At 41.1% G+C, this 20,029-nt stretch overlaps 1 protein-coding gene across 1 annotated transcript; it reads left to right on the plus strand.

The window, feature by feature from the left end:
• The first annotated feature begins 4,850 nt into the window (after positions 1–4,850).
• On the plus strand, positions 4,851–10,329 carry LOC121694417. The gene is made up of 6 exons (XM_042074577.1): positions 4,851–5,060; positions 9,110–9,199; positions 9,284–9,338; positions 9,450–9,524; positions 9,683–9,796; positions 9,975–10,329. The coding sequence occupies exons 2-6, from the start codon at positions 9,112–9,114 to the stop codon at positions 10,258–10,260; spliced, it is 618 nt and encodes a 205-aa protein (XP_041930511.1). The 5' UTR covers positions 4,851–5,060; positions 9,110–9,111; the 3' UTR covers positions 10,261–10,329.
• Positions 10,330–20,029: the final 9,700 nt, after the last annotated feature.

The raw sequence follows: 20,029 nt of genomic DNA on the forward strand, positions 1-20,029 counted from the left end.
AACATAATTTCAAGACACAAATTGGATACGTCAGTTACCTTGGTGCATACATCCCAGAGAGCAGGCTACCACACCCCAGAGTGATGGGCCTATAGCGTTCTTACGCGTTCAGTGTGGGGTATAAACAAGCTGAGAATTTAGCGGTGTCACGTCTGCCTGTCACAGACTTGGGATAATGTGGTACAGTTACTACAGTAACAGTATTTATTTTTTAATGTTATACATGCTTTGTTTAAATGCTGTTGGAACAAATAGTTGATTATAAAGTCAACCTTCTGTTGCAATTTTCTGTGTGTTCTGGACTGGTAACTTGTTAAGCCAACATGTTCTAACGTTGCATAAATATTAACTGCAAACACATAGTGGAGAGTTGATTTGGTTTATACCAGACAATTTAAGTATAGGCCTAACTAGGCTATTTAATCATGTAGTATATGTTTGGATCATAGGCATGATGATTTATTCATGGCTTCATAAAATATCAACATCGCTTTTAGAGTATTCTACCATTGTGAAATAAATAGTGTGAAATAAATCTAGCCTGGCTAGCGCCACCACTTCTCAATGAGACGGGGTCTGGGAACCAAACGTTAATTTTCTCGTATTTGAAAAAAATGGCCAGATCCGTTTATTGGGTGCCACGGATGTCTATCAAATGCGTCTGTGCATAGCTCATCATTGTCTTGCTTTCCCCCTTCTTCTGTGATTGGTCCCCTATCTCAGGCGAAAATTTGCTCCATGGTCTCCAGGCTGCCTTAGCAGCGTGAATCAAATTGCGCGCAAGGCAGCATGGGAACACCCAGGCTAAAATAAATCTATAATAAATGAATAAACGTAGAATTGCACATAGCAAGAAGCTGGTCTGAGAGCAGATCTGGCATTGTGCTCATCTCACAGTTTTGACCATTTTTATCAAAAAATATTTTGAAAACAATCAATGGTATTATCTTAATATTCTGGCAAGTTTATGGTCGAAAGTGGGCCAGAGGTGGCGATCCGATATTTGGAAATCTGATCTCACTATGGGTTTGTGTTCACAATTTGGTCTCCTCTCACTTTCAAAATATCTCCTGCGCCCCTGACACAGGCAAATACATACACACACACACACACACACACACTGTTCCATGAGGTCAGTGGGCTGCACTGAGGTAGGCTGAGCGATCAGCATTGCAAATCAGAATTGAGGGTTACGCATGCTCTCTGGCTCAGTCAGTGGAACTCAAGCCTCGTCATCTTCTGCTGTGCAGTCAAGGTGAACACAGCAGCAGCCAAATCAGAATTATATACACACAGTGCAGAAGGGACAAAAATAAACAGTGAATCACACCACATTCAGATCAGCAAGGCTGTGTCCAGTGGATACACCGCAGTCAGATTCAAACTCACGATTACCTCCAGCGACCTATTGGGTTAGGTGGTCCATTGATCAAAACCTCCAAACTAGAGAGACACGGCAACTGAAGCAAAGTGTGTGTGTGTGTGTGATTCCGTGTATAAACTGCGTAGTTTATGTTATTGTATGTAAGACGTGTGCCTAACAGTACAGAACAGTTGTGTGTTTGCTTTTTTAAAGTCAGGAAATATATGACACTGAAGATAAAGTGCACACACACACACACCGAGGCTGTTGAAGCCGATTGCGATTCCAGGTTCTCGGCGGGCCGATCTATAGCAATCACAGTGACTGTGTGGAGCTTGCCGCTTCGCGGGGCCCCTTTGCCAATCAGCAGAGAAAACCGAGATCTGTCATCCATTTTTCACAGCTCAGTGGACAGGGGATCGCTCCTCTCTAAGCTTGCGATCGCTCCTGTTTTAAGAGATAGCCGGAGCCGATGCGCCTGGTGCCGAGCCAATCCCCAACGCCAAACACTCATTATCCGGTATTGATGGCGGGTAAATATGAGGGACACTAATAAAGCATGAAGACCTCGGCCTCCATCTCGCCTCTCTGTGTTTTTTCCGCGGCGCCGACGCTCTGCTGAGATAAGCCAGAGGCGAGAGCTGGGAGATAGCAGGGGTGCTGCTGCCGGAGCTTGTGTGCTACGCCGCTGCCTTGCCATCGGGGGCAGAATCGGAGTTCGGCGCGGCGGTCTCAGAAAAACATAACGCCCTGGAGGAGCCCAGCAGCTTACCATCGGAGGGGGCATCCCTTTGATGAGCCAACTCAGAGCTAGTCTCAAGGCCATTTTGTGATCCTGGTTAGAAGGTGTTGATATTTGAGCTTGACAGGCTAGCAAATTACACTCATGTAATTTCTCCCAAGTCCCACCCAATGTGGTGACTTGGGAGAAATTGTTTGAGTCCGTGCTGGGAAAGTGTGTTCATGTCCCATTCACAGCATCAGGGCATGAGATTTATACTGTAGGCTGCATACACTGGATAGTGTATTTAAAGGTCCAGTATGTAGGAAATAATGGAAAATAAACTGTAACCATTCCAAAAATGATCACCATATGTTGTCAGAGAGTAAGGAAACACGATGAATTGAAGTAATGGCTTATTTGACAACATTACTCTAACCCGTAAAACCCATGAAAAAAAAATGAGTTACGGGGCGGAATCTCTTGGAATTTTTGTTTATGTTTTGAACGATTAATTCTAGAATAGCGTATTAATAATGGGCTAGCGCGTCCTCCTATTTGGGTTGCCAAATTAGCAAAGGCCAACTGTCAACAGCTGTCAGTTGTAGTCATGAACGCCTACGAGAGGCAGGCAGATTTCCAAAATTAAAACAAGAAACAAATTAAGTGGACATCGGAGGAGCTTCCTGAGATGGTGACGTCTTCGTCAAACGAAGAATATCAAGTCTGACGCAGAGCTGGCCATATTTCTCCACAACAGGTAGCCTAGGCTAAACTTCATCTGCATCGCTAACTTCAGCTAAATATGTTACGTTGGTTAGAGAGGTATTTTTTGTTTTCACTGTTTCCGTAATGTGTAGCTGGGTCATGGTTGGAGAAACGTTAAAGCAGCTGCAGGTCAACTAACGTTAGCTAAGTCTTCATTACATCTGGCAACCCAGAAGAGGCTCGCGTCTGGTAGTCTTGAGAACGTTCACCAGTGTTTTGATTTTGGCCTGCAGAACGTTCGGTAACAATCCTACAAATCGCACCTTTAAAAGGTCCAGTATGTAGGAAATAATGGAAAATAAACTGTAACCATTCAGAAAATGATCACCATATGTTGTCAGAGAGTAAGGAAACACGATGAATTGACGTAATGGCTTATTTGACAACATTACTCTAACCAGTAAAACCCCGTAAAACCCATGAAAAAAATGAGTTACGGGGCGGAATCTCTTGGAATTTTCGTTTATGTTTTGAACGATTCATTCTAGAATAGCGTATTAATAATGGGCTAGCACGTCCTCCTATTTGGGTTGCCAAATTAGCAAAGGCCGACTGTCAACAGCTGTCAGTTGTAGTCATGAACGCCTACGAGAGGCAGGCAAATTTACAAAATTAAAACAAGAAACAAATTAAGTGGACATCGGAGGAGCTTCCTGATATGGTGACGTCTTCGTCAAATGAAGAATATCAAGTCTGACGCAGAGCTGGCCATATTTCTCCACAACAGGTAGCCAGCTAAACTTCATCTGCATCGCTGACTTCAGCTAAATATGTTACGTTGGTTAGAGAGGTATTTTTTGTTTTCATTGTTTCCTTAATGTGTAGCTGGGTCATGGTTGGAGAAACGTTAAAGCAGCTGCAGGTCAACTAACGTTAGCTAAGTCTTCATTCCATCTGGCAACCCAGAAGAGGCTCGCGTCTGGTAGTCTTGAGAACGTTCACCAGTGTTTTGATTTTGGCCTACAGAACGTTCGGTAACAATCCTACAAATCGCACCTTTAACAGTAAAAGAACATGAGAATGTAGGAGCCAAATTGAATTTAAACATGCCTGGATTGAAAGACTCTTAGTTTACTTTATATTTACTAGGTTTTTGTTTGGAACTTTTATTTTTACGTTGCCTTGGGTCACCTGTTCAATTAAAGATGGTGTCTTCCATGTGCTCTGTAAGTCTTAGTTATACAAATGAAAAACATTTTACTGCATTGTTTTGCTATCCTTTGCTTCATGACACACACTTTTGAAACCCTGTCCCCTTTTGGATTACTGAACTTTAATAAACAATCATACTGGATTTTACACCACTGTGTACCACCTGCTTGCCTGTTTGCTGTCTACCTACCTACCTGCCTACCTACCTACATACCTACCTGCCTTCCTGCATGCATGCATCCCCTCCTGCCTTCCTGCCTAACATCTTGAACACAGGTAGCCTTTAAGTAACAGTTGGACACGTAACAACTAAAAACAGCATCTAAACTGTGGACATTTTTAACCAAAACATTAGTAGGTACCAAAACATTAGTAGGTACAAAGTAGGGCTGTCAAACGATTAAAAAAAAACAAAAATCTCATATTTTGAAATTAATTAATCTAGATTAATCAAATTTCCCCCTAAAGACTAAAGCTTTTTAAAGGGCATATTAAATACAAAATAAATCACCAAATTAAAGTGTATATGTCAGGTTAAAAAAAAAAAAAAATTGACAAATGAAGGGACATGAAGTAGTGAGTAGTGATTTTTCTTGAAAAATCAACTTTAAAGGTCCAGTATGTAGGAAAAACGTGGATAATAAATTGTAATCAATCCACAAATGATCACCAAGTCGTCAGAGAGTAAAACAATGCGATGAATGGAAGTAATGGCTTATTTGACAACATTACCATAACCCCTATAAAGCCGTAAAACTGAAAAAAATCTCTGAATCTCTTGGAATTTTCGTTTATGTTTTGAACGATTTAATTCTAGAATAGGTAGATTTCTAAGGCCAACTGTCAACAACTGTCAGTTCAGTTATGGACGACTATGAGAGGCAGTCGATGACGTTATCGCCACCAAAAAAGAAAACGAAGACACATTTCCAAAAGATTGTTTGATAAAACAAGAAACCGTGTGGACATCGGAGGAGCCTTCCTTAGATGCCAACGTCTTCGTCAAACTAAAAACATCAAGTCTGACGCAGAGCTGGCCATATTTCTCCTCGACAGGTAAGTTAGGCTAAACTTCATCTTAATCGCAAACTTCAGCTAACATAATGTTACATTGGTTAGAGAGGTATTTTTTGTTTTCACTATGTCATGGTTGGAGAAACGTTAGTCTAGATGCTAGCTGCAGATCAGATATTCCGTTTAGGGATAGTGCTAACGTTAACGTTAGTCAATTTCAGAGGTGGAAAGTAACGAAATACATTTACTCACGTTACTGTATTGAGTAGTTTTTCTGTGTATTTTGTATTTTTTAAGTAGTTTATAAAATCGGTATTTTAAGTAAAAAAAAAAGTTAAGACTAACGAAAACAGAAAGGGAGAGAGAAAAAATCACGCCCTAAACTAGCCTAGTGATAATGATCAGCATGTAGCCTACAACAGGACATGAATCAAGCTGGCGCCATGTCTTTCTGAAAGTGATTGAGATGGAGCTGGATCACGAGATGCATCAGATCATAGACTGTATATATAGAATATATACAGTCTATGCATCAGATTACATGTGTAGCCTAACCTATGAAAGTGTATTTTCCGCTATTTCAATGGGTTGTCTCAGTTCGTTTTAGCACTATGATTGCGGAGATATTCAAGCAAACACCATGGGATTTCGTGTTTTGACGTTTGGCTCACCTTTCTTTGGAAAGTAGTTCATTAGCAGTTGTTTCCCCTCATTTCTCTCTTTTTCCTGTTTTGGCATTTGTTTTTGGTAACCTGACTTCTTGGATAAAGACATTGCACCAGCAGCACAACAATTAGCGGTCCACTACTAGCGATGCTCAACTAAATAAACAAAAGATAGACTATTGTGCAGGCGGACTAAACCATTTAGCTCTTTAGCAAGGGAGAGTGAGAGTGACCTTTGACAGTTTTCACTATGTTTTGTATAAACATCCAGTCAGTCAAACTTTACATTTCGTATGACATTCATTTTGACATTAATTTGGAAGTTAAAATATTAAGGTAAAATAAATATATGGTGGAAATAAGTATTGAACGCGTAGACTTTTTTTCAGTAATTAGCCTAAACTTCCAGTGAGTCTATTCGAAATTTTCCGCACATATTATATTAACACACATATAAAAAATAACATGTGTAATAAAGTGGAATGACACAGGAAAAAAGTATTGAACGCCTACTGAAATTTATTCAATACTTTGTGGAAAAGCCTTTGTTTGTAATGACAGCATCAAGACATTTCCTATGACAAAACTTATTAGTCGCAGTATCAGGTGTGATTTTGGCCCTGTTCTAAACAGATTCCATGGGTCCCTCTTGTGAATCCTGATCTTTACTTCCAGAACTGTTTAATTGAATTTAATTGAATTGGCTGCCTTCAAGTCTTTCTGGAGCTTTCTCCGAGTGGTCTTTGGCTCTTGGAATTGACTATCCTTCTGACTCCCTGGTCAGAAATATTGCGAGGAGATCCTGTGCATGGCCGGTTGATGATGCAGTGATGTTCCTTCCACTTGCAGACAATGGCTCCCATGCTGCTAACTGGAAGATTCTGAAGTTTTGAAATTCATCTGTAACCAGTTTCATTGATATGTTTTGCAACAATAAGGTTGCAAAGGTCTTGGGAGAGCTTTTTGCTTTTATCCATCATGAAATGTTTCTTGTGTGACACCTTGGTAATGAAAAACCTTTTTATAGCCCATCAATATGTAGGCTACTAACCAAGCTTATATTATATTATATTAAGATTATATTCATTTGCACAGATAGCAAGGATAACTACTCTCTAAGATTCCAGCTCGTTCCTTTCCTTGCCTTAGTGCCTTTTCTTAGCGTGTTCAATACTTTTTCCCTGTGTATTTCCACTTCATTACACATGACTCTACTTATGGAGTTGTTTGGATTTTTATTTGTGGATTACCTGAGTTATTACTAATGCCTGGTGAAAATGTTGTGCCCCCCGTATTCCACTTTTCAAGGGCCCTCTCCTACATTGGGGCCCTATACTTCCCACTTTTCCCCCCAGTTCGACGCCCTTTAATCTGCTGAACCTTCTGCTCGTTTCAAAATATAAAAAAAAAACTCTGCAACTCAACATTGGCCTGCCTGCCTCAGCTGCCTGTGAGGGGCTTTTCAGTTGTGCTGGATTACTGTTCACTGCAAAGCGACCAAGGATGAGTGCAACTAACTTTGAAAATCAACTACTGCTCAAACTTAAAGGAGAACTCTGGTGATTTTTCACATAGATCTCCATTTCTCAATGTCACCGAGTACTGTCGGTATGAACAAAACTGAAACAATCGGTTTTACCTAGCTCGAGTTGCTGCACCTACAGCGCTACACACTGGGAGCATGAACACGGCTGCCTTAGCTGCTGGCTGCAGCAACTCGAGCTAGGACCAAAATCCTTTTAGGCAAGTACCTCCACTCGCCGGCCATATTGCAACGCTTTTTGGGCACTTATCGGGCATCTATTTCAGCAGAAATGCGCGTGCATAATAACCTGACCCTCGCCAGATGAATTTCGTTCCGCTTAGCTCCGCCTAGCTTCACTCACATCCATCTGGGACCTCTTCCATTGAGAGTGATTTCTGCAACCGACTGGTTCAGCCAATCAGGACGCAGGGCGGGAGTTTCATAGATGTGATGTAGTGGAGAAGCGACCGTGAGACTGTTATCAGCGTCACGGGTTGGCTTCGATGTGAGTGGTTGAAGTAGCACGTCAATAGATGACAGACAAGTGGCTTATTCAATCATATGCAAGCATTTCAGTGTTTCCCACAGAATTAAATTCTATTTGTCGTGGTAGGTTTGCAGAATTGACTTGAATGCAACAGTTTTTTAACAAATTAGCGCAGCCTGGTTATGATGCTAACCAGATTTAAGCACAATTTAGTAGAACATGGAAAATCATTGTGTGGTGTTCAGTGTTGATATTGTGGTGGGCCGCCACAAATAAGTCAATGTATGGGAAACGCTGCATTTTTTGATTAGGCCCAGCCTTCTGAAACACCATTCCGATGGATCGGTTCCAGATGGATGAGTGGAGCTAGGCGGAGCGAAATTCATCTGGCTAGGGTCAGGTTACGTGCATAAGGCTTCACAACACCAATCTTGCTCCGGCGGCGAGATCACAACAGATGATTGGCACGATGTCTTCACAGCACACCACATAATTGGCTCAATGTATTCTCAACACACCACATGATTGGCTCAATGTTTTCACATGTCAACGTTTTGCCGCGGAAGGGTTGTAATATGTGTAGACAACGTTACAAACTAACCCCATGCATTACTATTGCTTCGGCAGCACATATACTATGGAGGATTTTTTGAGTGCATCTCCTCATTAGAAAGTCTCTGGTAAAACTGGTTGTTCTGGTACCCCCCCCCCCCCCCCCCCCCCCAAAAAAAGTACATTTTAAATTGACTACTTTTTACTTTTACTTAAGTACATTTTCAGATTGGTATTTTAACTTGTACTTGAGTAATATTTCATCAAAGTATTGGTACTTTTACTTGAGTACAATATTTTCGTACTTTTTCCACCTCTGGTCAATTTACAGTTGTGGCGAGACAATATTTACATGTAGGCATATGCCTGGTGTCAGTGAATTTGGGGTAGGCTATTACTTTTGGGCCAGCCAGCAAAGTGACAGTGTTTCATTCAACGTTAACGTAACGTTATTGATCTTCCGATTAGCCTACTGTTAGAAGTCTTTGGTAGCTAACATTAGTTAGAGTCAGAAGAGTTGTGTTGTGATTGAAACAATGTAGCATCTCACCTAGGCTAGGCCTATATATCGCTATATTGACACATATTATTAGGAGACCGACAACAATGTAGCTGGACAGTCTCGCCTATATTTCACTAGCGTAATGAATGATAGTATAATGCCTGCGATGGTTCATTCTTTCGCAGTAATAGATGACTACTCTTTCACTCAAGTCTTGGATACAGGAGGGCATTACGCCCACACACACACGCGCGCACATACCGGAAAAACGGGCCCTGCAGATCAACATGTGAAGAAGTCCAAACAAACATAGACACATGTGAGAGTCCTCTATACTAAAGTTGTGACATTCTTTTGTAGCTATGAGGGACCAAGTACCTCCACCCCTAGCAAGGCACAGTGGACGAAGTCTGTTGCTCCAGCACTGTCATCAATATGTCCGTCTGATGGGTCAGTATCTTGTTTATTTATTATTGGTATTAATAATATTGTGCTTGTTAAATGTGGGTCTCATGGACATTTTGGTTTCTATAGAGATCTGTCATGTGAATCACTGGAGAGGGAGAGCACCTGAAGCTCTAGAGCAAAGGTATCTGGTCAAATACATTTTCTGTTAGTCATCAAGCTATTTGTGCTGTGGATGTGTTACTGAGATTAATGCCTTTGTTTGTTTATTTTGCATTTATTCATTTTCATGTAGTTTGCATAATATTAATGTCCAGAGCAAACCACACATGATGGACGAAAGTGAATTCAATGACCTAAGAAACAGTGTGTAAGTCGGAATAGTTTTCTTCTCGGTATATATTGTTAGTTAGTAACCTATTATACCTCGTGGCTATGGCCGAACAACACCCGTGGTAATACCCATTACCAACCCCACTCACCCATGCCATATTACTGAAGTATATTTTCTAATCTTAAATGTTACAGTATTGACTGGGGGACAGATGAAGAGGACAATGAGAACCATGATAAGGACGACAACAGCCATGATGAGGACGATAATAGCCAAAATGAGTATTACGTACCTCATATTAGTATAAGGTAGGCTATTAGTAATAGACAGCCCAGGCACCATAAACAGGGCATAAACATTCTGGAGTTGGAGCAACACTAACACTAACACAATATTGTGGGAATTTTATTCAGAGAATAATACAGATTGAATGTAGGGGAGAGTTGTCTCTCTTTTAAGGATGATGCTTCAATCTATGTCCTGTAGGATTGGTGGAGCACTGCCCACATCGTGCATTGACAGTCTGCCCATCATCGGCATGAGCGATGTTGTCCATGACATCGATGCAGAGATTGAGCCTCCATCAGCTCATATACCAATGCCGCCAACCATTCTTCCCGCACAACTGGAGGTCTTGGCTGAGGATGACCTAATTGGAAAACGGGCATCCATCTGCTATGAGGACTGCTTGAAACAGCTGGCAGCTGTCCTTATGCTGCCCATTAAAGGAGAATTCTGGTGTGATATTGACCTAAAGTGTATTGAAACATGATACCGAGTGTGAACGTATGTCTCATAGCCCATCTCGGCTTGTCCCCTGCACTCCAAAATCTGGCGCTAGTTAGCCGATGCTACCAACAGCTTTTTCAATAGTGGTGCTTCGGCATCGGGCTATAATAATTCAGTGGAAATGCATGGATTCCAGTTTCTTCCAGTAGCAGCAACTGGAATACATGCATTTCCACTGAATTATTTTTGGAATCTGATCCCTTATCATATCTGTTCATTCTTATTCGTTGCTTGACTTATCGTGCCTAAATTCAAGATGGCTGCAAACGCTAAACTTCGTGAAGATACTGTCTGTATAAATCGTCTTGTAAGTAAACTACCAGTGCTTTTTCAAAGTTCTCAATGTCTCATTTTAAATGTCAGGGCCCTCGGAAGCAGGGCTTGAAAACGAAATTATTTTTCAAACGTTCCGTTCCGAACGGTTCAGATAGGCCTATGTTTAACGTTTTCGTTCTTGCATGCGTTCCGCCACCAACATATCGGTCCTGAACCGGTTCGGAACGCAAAATATCGTTCGTTCTTAAAGTTCCGGCAGTGTTTGGCGGGCCTATCAAGTCTATTTTTGTGGACTTTACCTTAGAATAGACGTAGGCTACTCATTATTTCCCCTTGATTTAGCCTATACCGTAGCTATGGCCAAACATAATAAATCACAGGCGGCATCCAAAAACATTCAGATGGGCTATCCATCCCATAGCCTACAGACTTACTGTAGGCCTAACCTATGCCTATAAATAATTTCTTATCAAAAATATTTCTGGATACGTGCTAAACTCCTTACCTGATTGTAGCCTTTTGGAGTTTTATCCATATGGAGATCTTCAAAGGCTTGCGCTATAATTCCAACCCTGTTTATAAACAAACCTGTCTGTTGCTGACAAGGCCTATCTCAAATTTCCTGTTTAACTCTTCTAGGCTACATAGAATAGGCTATAATTGCGCAAACATTTCAAATCACGACTTTAAAACGACAAGGCGTGGACAGGCAAAATAGGCTATTACGCATAGGCTACAAACAATTTCCAAATCAGTTTCAGTAGCCTACGCCAGTGTTTCTCAAACTTTTACAGACCAAGGACCACTTAACCATTAGAAAAAACCTCACGGACCACATAGCTAATAGACACAATAGGCCTACTCACTGAACCCACCTTGCTTATTGTCTTTGCACCTTGCTTATTGTGTCAGAGGATTCATATGATTTAAATTGGCGTAGCTTACATAGGCAGTATTGCAGAACTTTGGATTTACATACAAGTTGGTTCAATATTGCAAACAACGCATCTATATTATTTTTTACAACAGGTCGCGGACCACTTGGGATAGCTTGCGGACCACCAGTGGTCCCCGGACCACACTTTGAGAAACACTGGCCTACGCTACGAGCTGGCCTAAGATCCGAAGTGGCAGACGGATAGGTTACACTACAACAGCAAGACAAAATATACCCATTTGGACCAAAGGTCCATTTATTCGTTTTTTTTTTATTTCAAACTGCAGAAATCAAATTATTAAGCTGTTATATAGAGAACGAAAAAAAAAAAAGTTATTAACCGGTTTTGTGGATTTCAGAATAACGTTTCTGTTCCGGAACAGTTGAAGACCATTTTGTTTTCGTTTCCGTTTCCGCTCCTCGTAAAATTCCGTAAAATTCCGTTCGTTTTCGTTCCTTGAACCGGTTCGGAGCCCTGCTCGGAAGTCTACCAATGAAGTGTGGAGATGATACATTGAGCCTCGTAAATGGGTGTAAAACAGTGATTTATTTGCATGGCTAGCCCGATGCCGAAGCACCACTATTGAAAAAGCTGTTGGTAGCATCGGCTAACTAGCGCCAGATTTTGGAGTGCAGGGGACAAGCCGAGATGGGCTATGAGACATACGTTCACACTCGGTATCATGTTTCAATACACTTTAGGTCAATATCACACCGGAATTCTCCTTTAAACAGTGCCCATACAGGTACCCACGCAGTCACACAGACTGTCCATGCCTCCCTCCCTTTGAGGTTTCCATTACGGCAAGGGGAACAGCTAGCATTATGGAATGGGTAAGCAAACAGGTTGTACGCCCTTTTCTCTATTAATGTTAATTTAGCAGAAATGTTTTTTGCAAGACTTAATAAATAGGAAAATATCTGGTTAGTTGCATAAAGTACTTACAAGTTTTGCTTACCTTCACACTTCTCTCTAACTTATTTTTAAGACCTGTCCTGCTGGCCATACTGTGTGGAAATGGACCTCTCAACCCACCGTGAAATATTCCATGTTGGCTGGAGACTTCATGTTGGCTACCAGCATCCTACTCAGGGAGTAACTATGCCAAAGTTTCCCTGCTGTTCAAGTTCATGAACATTGGAATGGTGAACCGTAGCACGTACTTTACCATCAAGGACACCTTTTGTGTGGACACAATCAAAGAATGTTGGCTTGAGAAGAGGGCGGAGATGATAAGTCATCTACAGGACAAAGATGTGGTGATTGTTGGTAAGGCGCCCTTTTGGTGGTTGATATAATAGTATTGATAACGATGATATTGTATAGTGTTCAGTTAATATACAGTATGTTTTCTTATGACCTGTTTTGTTTTATTAGTTGATGGAAGAATGGACAGCCCTGGGCACTGTGCACAGTATTGTACATATACCGCAATGGAAAATGACACCAGGGCAATAATATCGGTCATTACCATTGACAAGAGGGAAACATCTAGAAATTCGGTCATCATGGAGAAAGGCATTCATCAGGACTATGGATGGGCTTCTCAGTGAGCTGAAGCTTGTTGAGGTCTGCACAGATGCCCATGTTCAGATATCTGAAGACCATCATGAGGAACAAAAGATGGCTCGAGGAGGTTCACAAATATCTGAACTTCAGGTAATTGTTATATATAGTTTCTAAAGGAGTATGTAAATTAATGAAACAGAAAACATTTTAAATGGATTTTTTTTTTTTAAAGATCTACAGCAGAGCTGGAATCATTCCAGAACCACATCCTAATGTATGCCAACAAGAGGACAGCATACACACCACCTGTCTTTGAGGCCAGGACCTTTTTGGCAGCCATGGACTACAATTTTCACCTGGACAGACCTGAGCTTACCAAACCTGACGGAAGCAAACAGTAAGATACATTTTTTAGGCTATTTTAACACATTAACCTTAACTAATTTCTAGACTTTATTATATGACTATGCTACATAACCATGTTCACGGTGTAACAATGAAATAGAAATGCAATAACAATAGTATAATGATTTAGAAAGTTGGGGGAAAGTGGGGGGGGGGGAGTTACTGGACACAGGATAAATGGGTTAAAATTGTTAAAAATGTAAAAAATGTTAATGGTTGTGTTGCACGTTCTGTCTCTAATTTTAGATACAGGAGACTTTATAAAAAGCAGGCGCGAAGATACAGCGTCTACACTGTAAAGGCTGCCAAGACCTACGGCCACATTCCTAACCTGCAGGCAAGGATCCTGCACAAGAGGCTGACTAGTAAGGGAATGCCCAGGCGGAGATCACTTCGCCCCCATGACCCCAGAAGGCTAGGACTGCTTCCTCCTGTGCCAGCACCAACCTTAGACGAACTTGTGAGAACACAAGTCGGGAGAGGTCTCAGTAAGTCAAACATACCTGTTTTTTTTTTTTTTGATGTTAAGGAATACACAAAAGACCTTTCTCAGTGTTTATGTAGTGGTTCCGAAAGGAGTGTAGTGTAATAGGTAAGGGGTACAGCATGGCTACTTAACTCATGGAAGAACACAACCTTTTGTTTCAATTTCTGCTAATATTGTGTTTGTTTTGTTTTGTCCTCAGTGCCAGAGCTACCGGAAATTTGAGTCCTTCGTGGGAATTGGGTTGAGCCTCACAATACTGTACATACTGTACATAATCATAACTATAGATTAGATTAGATCACAGTACTTCACATAATCAAAACTATAGATTATCTTAGATCACAATACTGTACATAATCATAACTATAGATTAGATTTGATCACAATACCGTACATAATAATAACTATAGATTAGATTTGATCACAATACTGTACATAATCAAAACTATAGATTATCTTAGATCACAATACTGTACATAATCAAAAGATTAGATTAGATTCAACTTTATTGTCATTGTGCAGAGTACAAGTACAAAGACAATGAAATGCAGTTTGTGTCTAACCAGAAGTGCAAAAAAGCAGAAAAGTGTAATGTGATATACAAAGTATAGACAGGTGGTGCATAGACAGGAAAGAAGCTTCCTCTGAACCTGCTTGGTTCGGGTGCTGAGAGACCTTTAATGCCTCCCGGAGGGGAGTGGGGTGAACAGTCTGTGGTTGGGGTGAGAACAGACTTTGATGCTATAGTTATACACTATAAGTTGTCAATAAAAATGCCATTGACTTACTTTGTCATTTAATCCTTTTCTGTGTCTTAAATGAAGGTGTATATGTTAAAAGTAATTTCACATTCAGTTCGGTATTTGTTAATTTTCATATTATCTCTTAAAAGAAGCCAACATACCATATTCTTGTAAATGTTTAATTTTAATTTAGTTGAAATATATATATATATATATATATATATATATATATATATATATATATATATATATAAAGGGTATAGACAGAGAGGGTTACAGGTGAGGGAGAAAACCAGTGTATTGGCCATGTGGATCGGGGTATTTGTCTCTAATACGCCATATGCAGCAACTAGGAATAGATCTTCTGTTTCCCCGACCTAAGGCCCCATGCTGCCAAAAAATGAATTGCCGGCAGGCAGCATACCTACAGTATACTCCCGGTTATCCTCCCCCGGCTCCCTTGCTTCTTCAAATACTAAGACATCGTCCCTATACTGCTTGTGTAAACGCAAATAGCCGTCTTCCAGGCAGTACAGGGAGAAATGGGGTGTCTGACTAATGCAGAGAGCTGGCCTTTGTCCACAACACTTCCTCTCTGCGTCTGTGGCCATTTCTCTGCAATTTCCACACCTGCACCACCCCACAGGTAAGCTCTCAGAGGGAGGCCGAACGGAATCATTGATTGATGACAGAGCATCAAAAACCAACCCTGGCTGGCGTGCAAAAAGCTGTCCAGCTAGTTTCCGCAGCTGAAGCTCACTCATTTTTTCAATGAGTTCCTGAAAGTGAAAAAAAAAAAAAACAGCTTTAAGATTAATTTATTTTTGACAAACACACATGTTGTTTCAGCCATCTATTCAGTTGAAATGTTTAGACCTACTCAAGTTACTTCCGTAGATAGCTCTAATAGACTGTACTAGCCTACAAACCTCTGTCTGAACCCTTCTCTGTGTCTGGAGCAAAATGATTCTGTCCTCCTCATCCCTGCCACCTCTCCTGCCTCTGCCACCTCTTCCTCTGCCCCCCCTTCCTCGTCCACCTCTTTGAGGCGGTGTTGGTAGCTCAAAGCTGATTTCGGACTGAAACAAGGATGAATATTATGCTTATGCTAATCCCTAGTTCAACACTAACAGTATAGCTCACTTAGTAATATGTTATTGTTAGTGTCTGCAAACGGGTTTAGCATAGAGGCCTTCTAACTAATATGATAAAGCAAACTGGCATTCACAACAGTAGCAACACATTTGTTGACGGACCCATGTGATTTTGTGTTGATGATGAAAGGCTACAATCAAATTCGCCTGACAGGCTAAAAATATGTGTGGGTCAGGCCTAGTGCTATAGTGAAACAATGTCGAAAACTGGATAATTCATTATTGTACTACCGTGTCGTCGTCGCTGGCCATGGTAGCAGCAAGTAAAGTAGAAAGAAATATCTGTTAGAAACCTCCATCTCGTGGCATCGAATTTGGTGTGTCTTCATTAGCCTACATCTGGCAACCCAGAAGAGACTCGCGTCTACGTAGTCTTGAGAACGTTCACCAGTGTTTTGATTTTAGCCTACAGAACGTTCGGTAACAATCCTACAAACCGCTCCTTTAAACATTAGTAGGTACAAAGTAGGGCTGTCAAACGATTAAAAAAAAAAAAAAAAATCTCATATTTTGAAATGAATTAATCTAAATTAATTGAATTTTCCCCCTAAAGACTAAAGCTTTTTAAAGGGCATATTAAATACAAAATAAATCACCAAATTAAAGTGTATATGTCAGGTTAAAAAAAAAAATTTGACAAATGAAGGGACATGAAGCAAGATAGTGGTGAGTAGTGATTTTTCTTGAAAAATCAACTTTAAATACAATAGAACAATATTTACAGTTATTTTTATAACTGAATTTATGAACATTCCAGACACAGTAATGACCTCATAAGAGGGAGTCCAGCAAAGTTGAGCATATAATAGGGGAGGATGGGTTTTAACTTTGAATTTTCTTGAATTTCCCCTTGAGGATCTATCTATCTAACTGCATTTTCTTTTACCAAAAATGTTCTCTATGACATATCAGTGGTTCATAAGCATGAGCCTGACTGGCAGGGACAAAGTAAAGAGGAATAGGCTACAAATATAGGTAAATCATGGCCATCAAATCATCAGTGAGAAATTGATTAGGGGTGTGAGTAGGATCGGATCACTATGTATCATGGCTGTAAAATGGCAGTTGTGTCATTTGCCATCACATAGCTTTCATGTACAACAAGTCAAGTAGAATCAGCAAGCAAATTAATAGTCTGTCTATAGCTAACATTAGTTGATAAGCAGATGTATAGGCTATATATAAAGAGCAAATGTGTGGTAGCACATATACACTGATGGTTTTATAGTCAGGTCTCTAAAGAAAAGCATAATATGCCCATGGTTGGCTGAACACAGACTATGAGTTGCTTACTGATTCAACTTAGTTTAGGCTATATAATGGCCTATACGTGATGGCAACTGACACAACTGGCATTTTCAAGCATTGCTACTTACACATATCCTCTTCATCACATTTTAAGATCAATAATGGTTGCCAGTAAAGAAAAAAGGTATCAGGATATTTTAAAAGGTATCAGGCAGGTAGTAGACTCTAGCATGACATACTGGAATGAAGTCATGTTTTTGGCCTATCAGTGTAAAAAAACCTACTGTATGATCCCTTATCCCATGTGTTTTAATTGACCAACTTTGCTGGACTCCCTCTTATGAGGTCATCGTTGTGTCTGGAATGTTTCCTGGAATGTTCATAAATTCAGTTATAAAAATAACTGTAAATATTGTTCTATTGTATTTAAAGTTGATTTTTCAAGATAAATCACTACTCACTACTATATTGCTTCATGTCCCTCCATTTGTCCAAAATGTTTTTTAACCTGACATACGCACTTTAATGGAGTAACCACAAAGTGTGTATATTTGTGACACAACTGTGCATCATAAACTACATACAGAACTATGTAGTTCCATCAGGCAACTTTTTCAACTTTCTGCCTACAAGCCCCTCATCATTCCTCTCCATCTTCAGTTAACTCTCTGGAGGCTGCAGGTTTCACGGCTTCCGTTATGTGACGTCAGCCCCACACAAAAGAAGTAGGTAAACAAAATGTGTTAATTGTGTTAATATTTTTTTAATGCGTTATGTATTTCAAAATTATTATTATTATATTATTCTGGACACACCTATGTGTGTGTGTGTGTGTGTTTATGTCTGATTTCAAAAGTGCAATTTTTTTTTCACTTTTGAAAGGTCTGTTTCTTGATAAGGATTATATACTTTGGACGTTTTCACCAGATAGCGTCACAAAGAAGTCTTGTAAACATGGGTCCTAAGAGCTTTGATTTCTCTCTCTTATTTTGCCTGAGAAGATAGACTAAATTAGTAAGGTGCGTAAGCCTGGGATCTTCTCACTCTTTCATTCTTCCTGTTCAGAGTGGAGCTGGAAGATAATTTATATATTTATGTCTGTGTCCTCCCAGATAATTTATTTATTTTATGCCCGTCTCCTCCCAGATAATGTAGCTGATTATGGCTCAGTAATTTCCCCTGATCAGGTACACAATGCTAACCTGGCTCTAACATAGCGGCTTGTTAAGAAGCAGTGGGAAAACAACGTAAGCAGTATTAGCGTAGTGTGGTGGAATTGCAAAGGAGGCAGTGTTAGTGTAGCATACTAGGCTTCTGTAGGTGGGACTTGGGTTGCACAGGCCAGCAAGAGTACACATTTTAATGTGTTATGGCAGGCTTGTGTATGGGCATGGCTGGAGGTGCATGTGATGTGTATATGATTTTAGCAGTGGCTCTGGTTCCGTGTATTGCCTTGGCTTGTATAATATGCTCTGTTAGTATGTGTGTAGTATGTTTTATTAGTGTGCAGTGGACTTGTATAGTATACTCTGTTAGTATATAGTGGTTGGGCATGTGTGTAGTATGTTTTATTAGTGTGCAGTGGACTTGTATAGTATGCTCTGCTGGTGTGCATTAGTGGGGTTTTTGCAACCTGGTCTCATTAGCGAAATGTTCCCCTGGGAATGTTTTCACAGACCCAGCCAAATGTACCACCAGATACGTTTTTGAGGTGAAAACTGGCCAGCGGTGGTGCTAAAGAGGCATTTAGACATTGTTTACTACAGTTAGGTCTGATCGAACTAGATTGTAAATGAGCTCAGAAGTATTCTTTGGCTACAATACCAACGTTTTTAGTTTTAATAGTGCTTATTTCTTGCTAAGTTTTACAAAATATAAGGGCACAAACAGGAATTCTGCCATCTATGCCCTGTTAGCTGTGTTAGTATGCAGTGGCAGATCCCTGTTAGCTGTGTTGGTGTGCAGTGCAGGGCCCTGTTTCTTGTTAGCTGTCTGCTGTGTTAGTGTGCAGTGGCAGGGCCCTGTTAGCTGTGTTAGTGTGCAGTGCAGGGCCCTGTTTCTTGTTAGCTGTGTGCTATGTTAGTGTGCAGTGGCAGGGCCCTGTTTCTTGTTAGCTGTCTGCTGTGTTAGTGTGCAGTGGCAGGGCCCTGTTAGCTGTGTTAGTGTGCAGTGCAGGGCCCTGTTTCTTGTTAGCTGTGTGCTGTGTTAGTGTGCAGTGTCGAGCCCTGTTTCTTGTTTGCTGTGTTAGTGTGCAGTGGCAGGGCTCTGTTAGCTGTGTTAGTGTGCAGTGCAGGGCCCTGTTTCTTGTTAGCTGTGTGCTGTGTTAGTGTGCAATGGCAGAGCACTGTGAGCTGTGTTAGTGTGCAGTGGCAGGGCCCTGTTAGCTGTGTTAGTGTGCAGTGCAGGGCCCTGTTTCTTGTTAGCTGTCTGCTGTGTTAGTGTGCAGTGGCAGAGCCCTGTTAGCTGTGTTAGTGTGCAGTGGCAGGGCCCTGTTTCATGTTAGCTGTGTGCTGTGTTAGTGTGCAGTGGCAGTGCCCTGTTGGCTGTGTTAGTGTGCAGTGCAGGGCCCTGTTTCTTGTTAGCTGTCTGCTGTGTTAGTGTGCAGTGGCAGAGCCCTGTGTGCTGTGTTAGTGTGCAGTGGCAGGACCCTGTTTCTTGTTAGCTGTGTGTTGTGTTAGTGTGCAGTGGCACGGCCCTGTTTCTTGTTAGCTGTGTGCAGTGGCAGGGCCCTGTTAGCTGTGTTAGTGTGCAGTGGCGGGCCCTGTTTCTTGTTAGCTGTGTTAGTGTTCAGTGGCAGAGCACTGTTAGCTGTGTTAGTGTGCAGTGGCAGGGCCCTGTTTCTTGTTAGCTGTGTGCTGTGTTAGTGTGCAGTGGCAGGGCCCTGTTAGCTGTGTTAGTGTGCAGTGGCAGGGTCCTGTTTCTTGTTAGCTGTGTGCTGTGTTAGTGTGCAGTGGCAGGGCCCTGTTAGCTGTGTTAGTGTGCAGTGGCAGGG

The sequence above is a fragment of the Alosa sapidissima genome, chromosome 20, assembly GCF_018492685.1.
Source record: "Alosa sapidissima isolate fAloSap1 chromosome 20, fAloSap1.pri, whole genome shotgun sequence".
NCBI classification, from domain to species: domain Eukaryota; kingdom Metazoa; phylum Chordata; class Actinopteri; order Clupeiformes; family Clupeidae; genus Alosa; species Alosa sapidissima.

What these genes read in the sequence shown, in the direction of transcription:
- LOC121694417 (XM_042074577.1), top strand. Translation starts at nt 9,112, where the DNA reads ATGAGGGACCAAGTACCTCCACCCCTAGCAAGGCACAGTGGACGAAGT. An exon ending in TCAATATGTCCGTCTGATGG is followed by an intron (nt 9,200 to 9,283) that starts GTCAGTATCTTG and finishes TGGTTTCTATAG; the next exon opens with AGATCTGTCATGTGAATCAC. An exon ending in GTACCTCATATTAGTATAAG is followed by an intron (nt 9,797 to 9,974) that starts GTAGGCTATTAG and finishes TATGTCCTGTAG; the next exon opens with GATTGGTGGAGCACTGCCCA.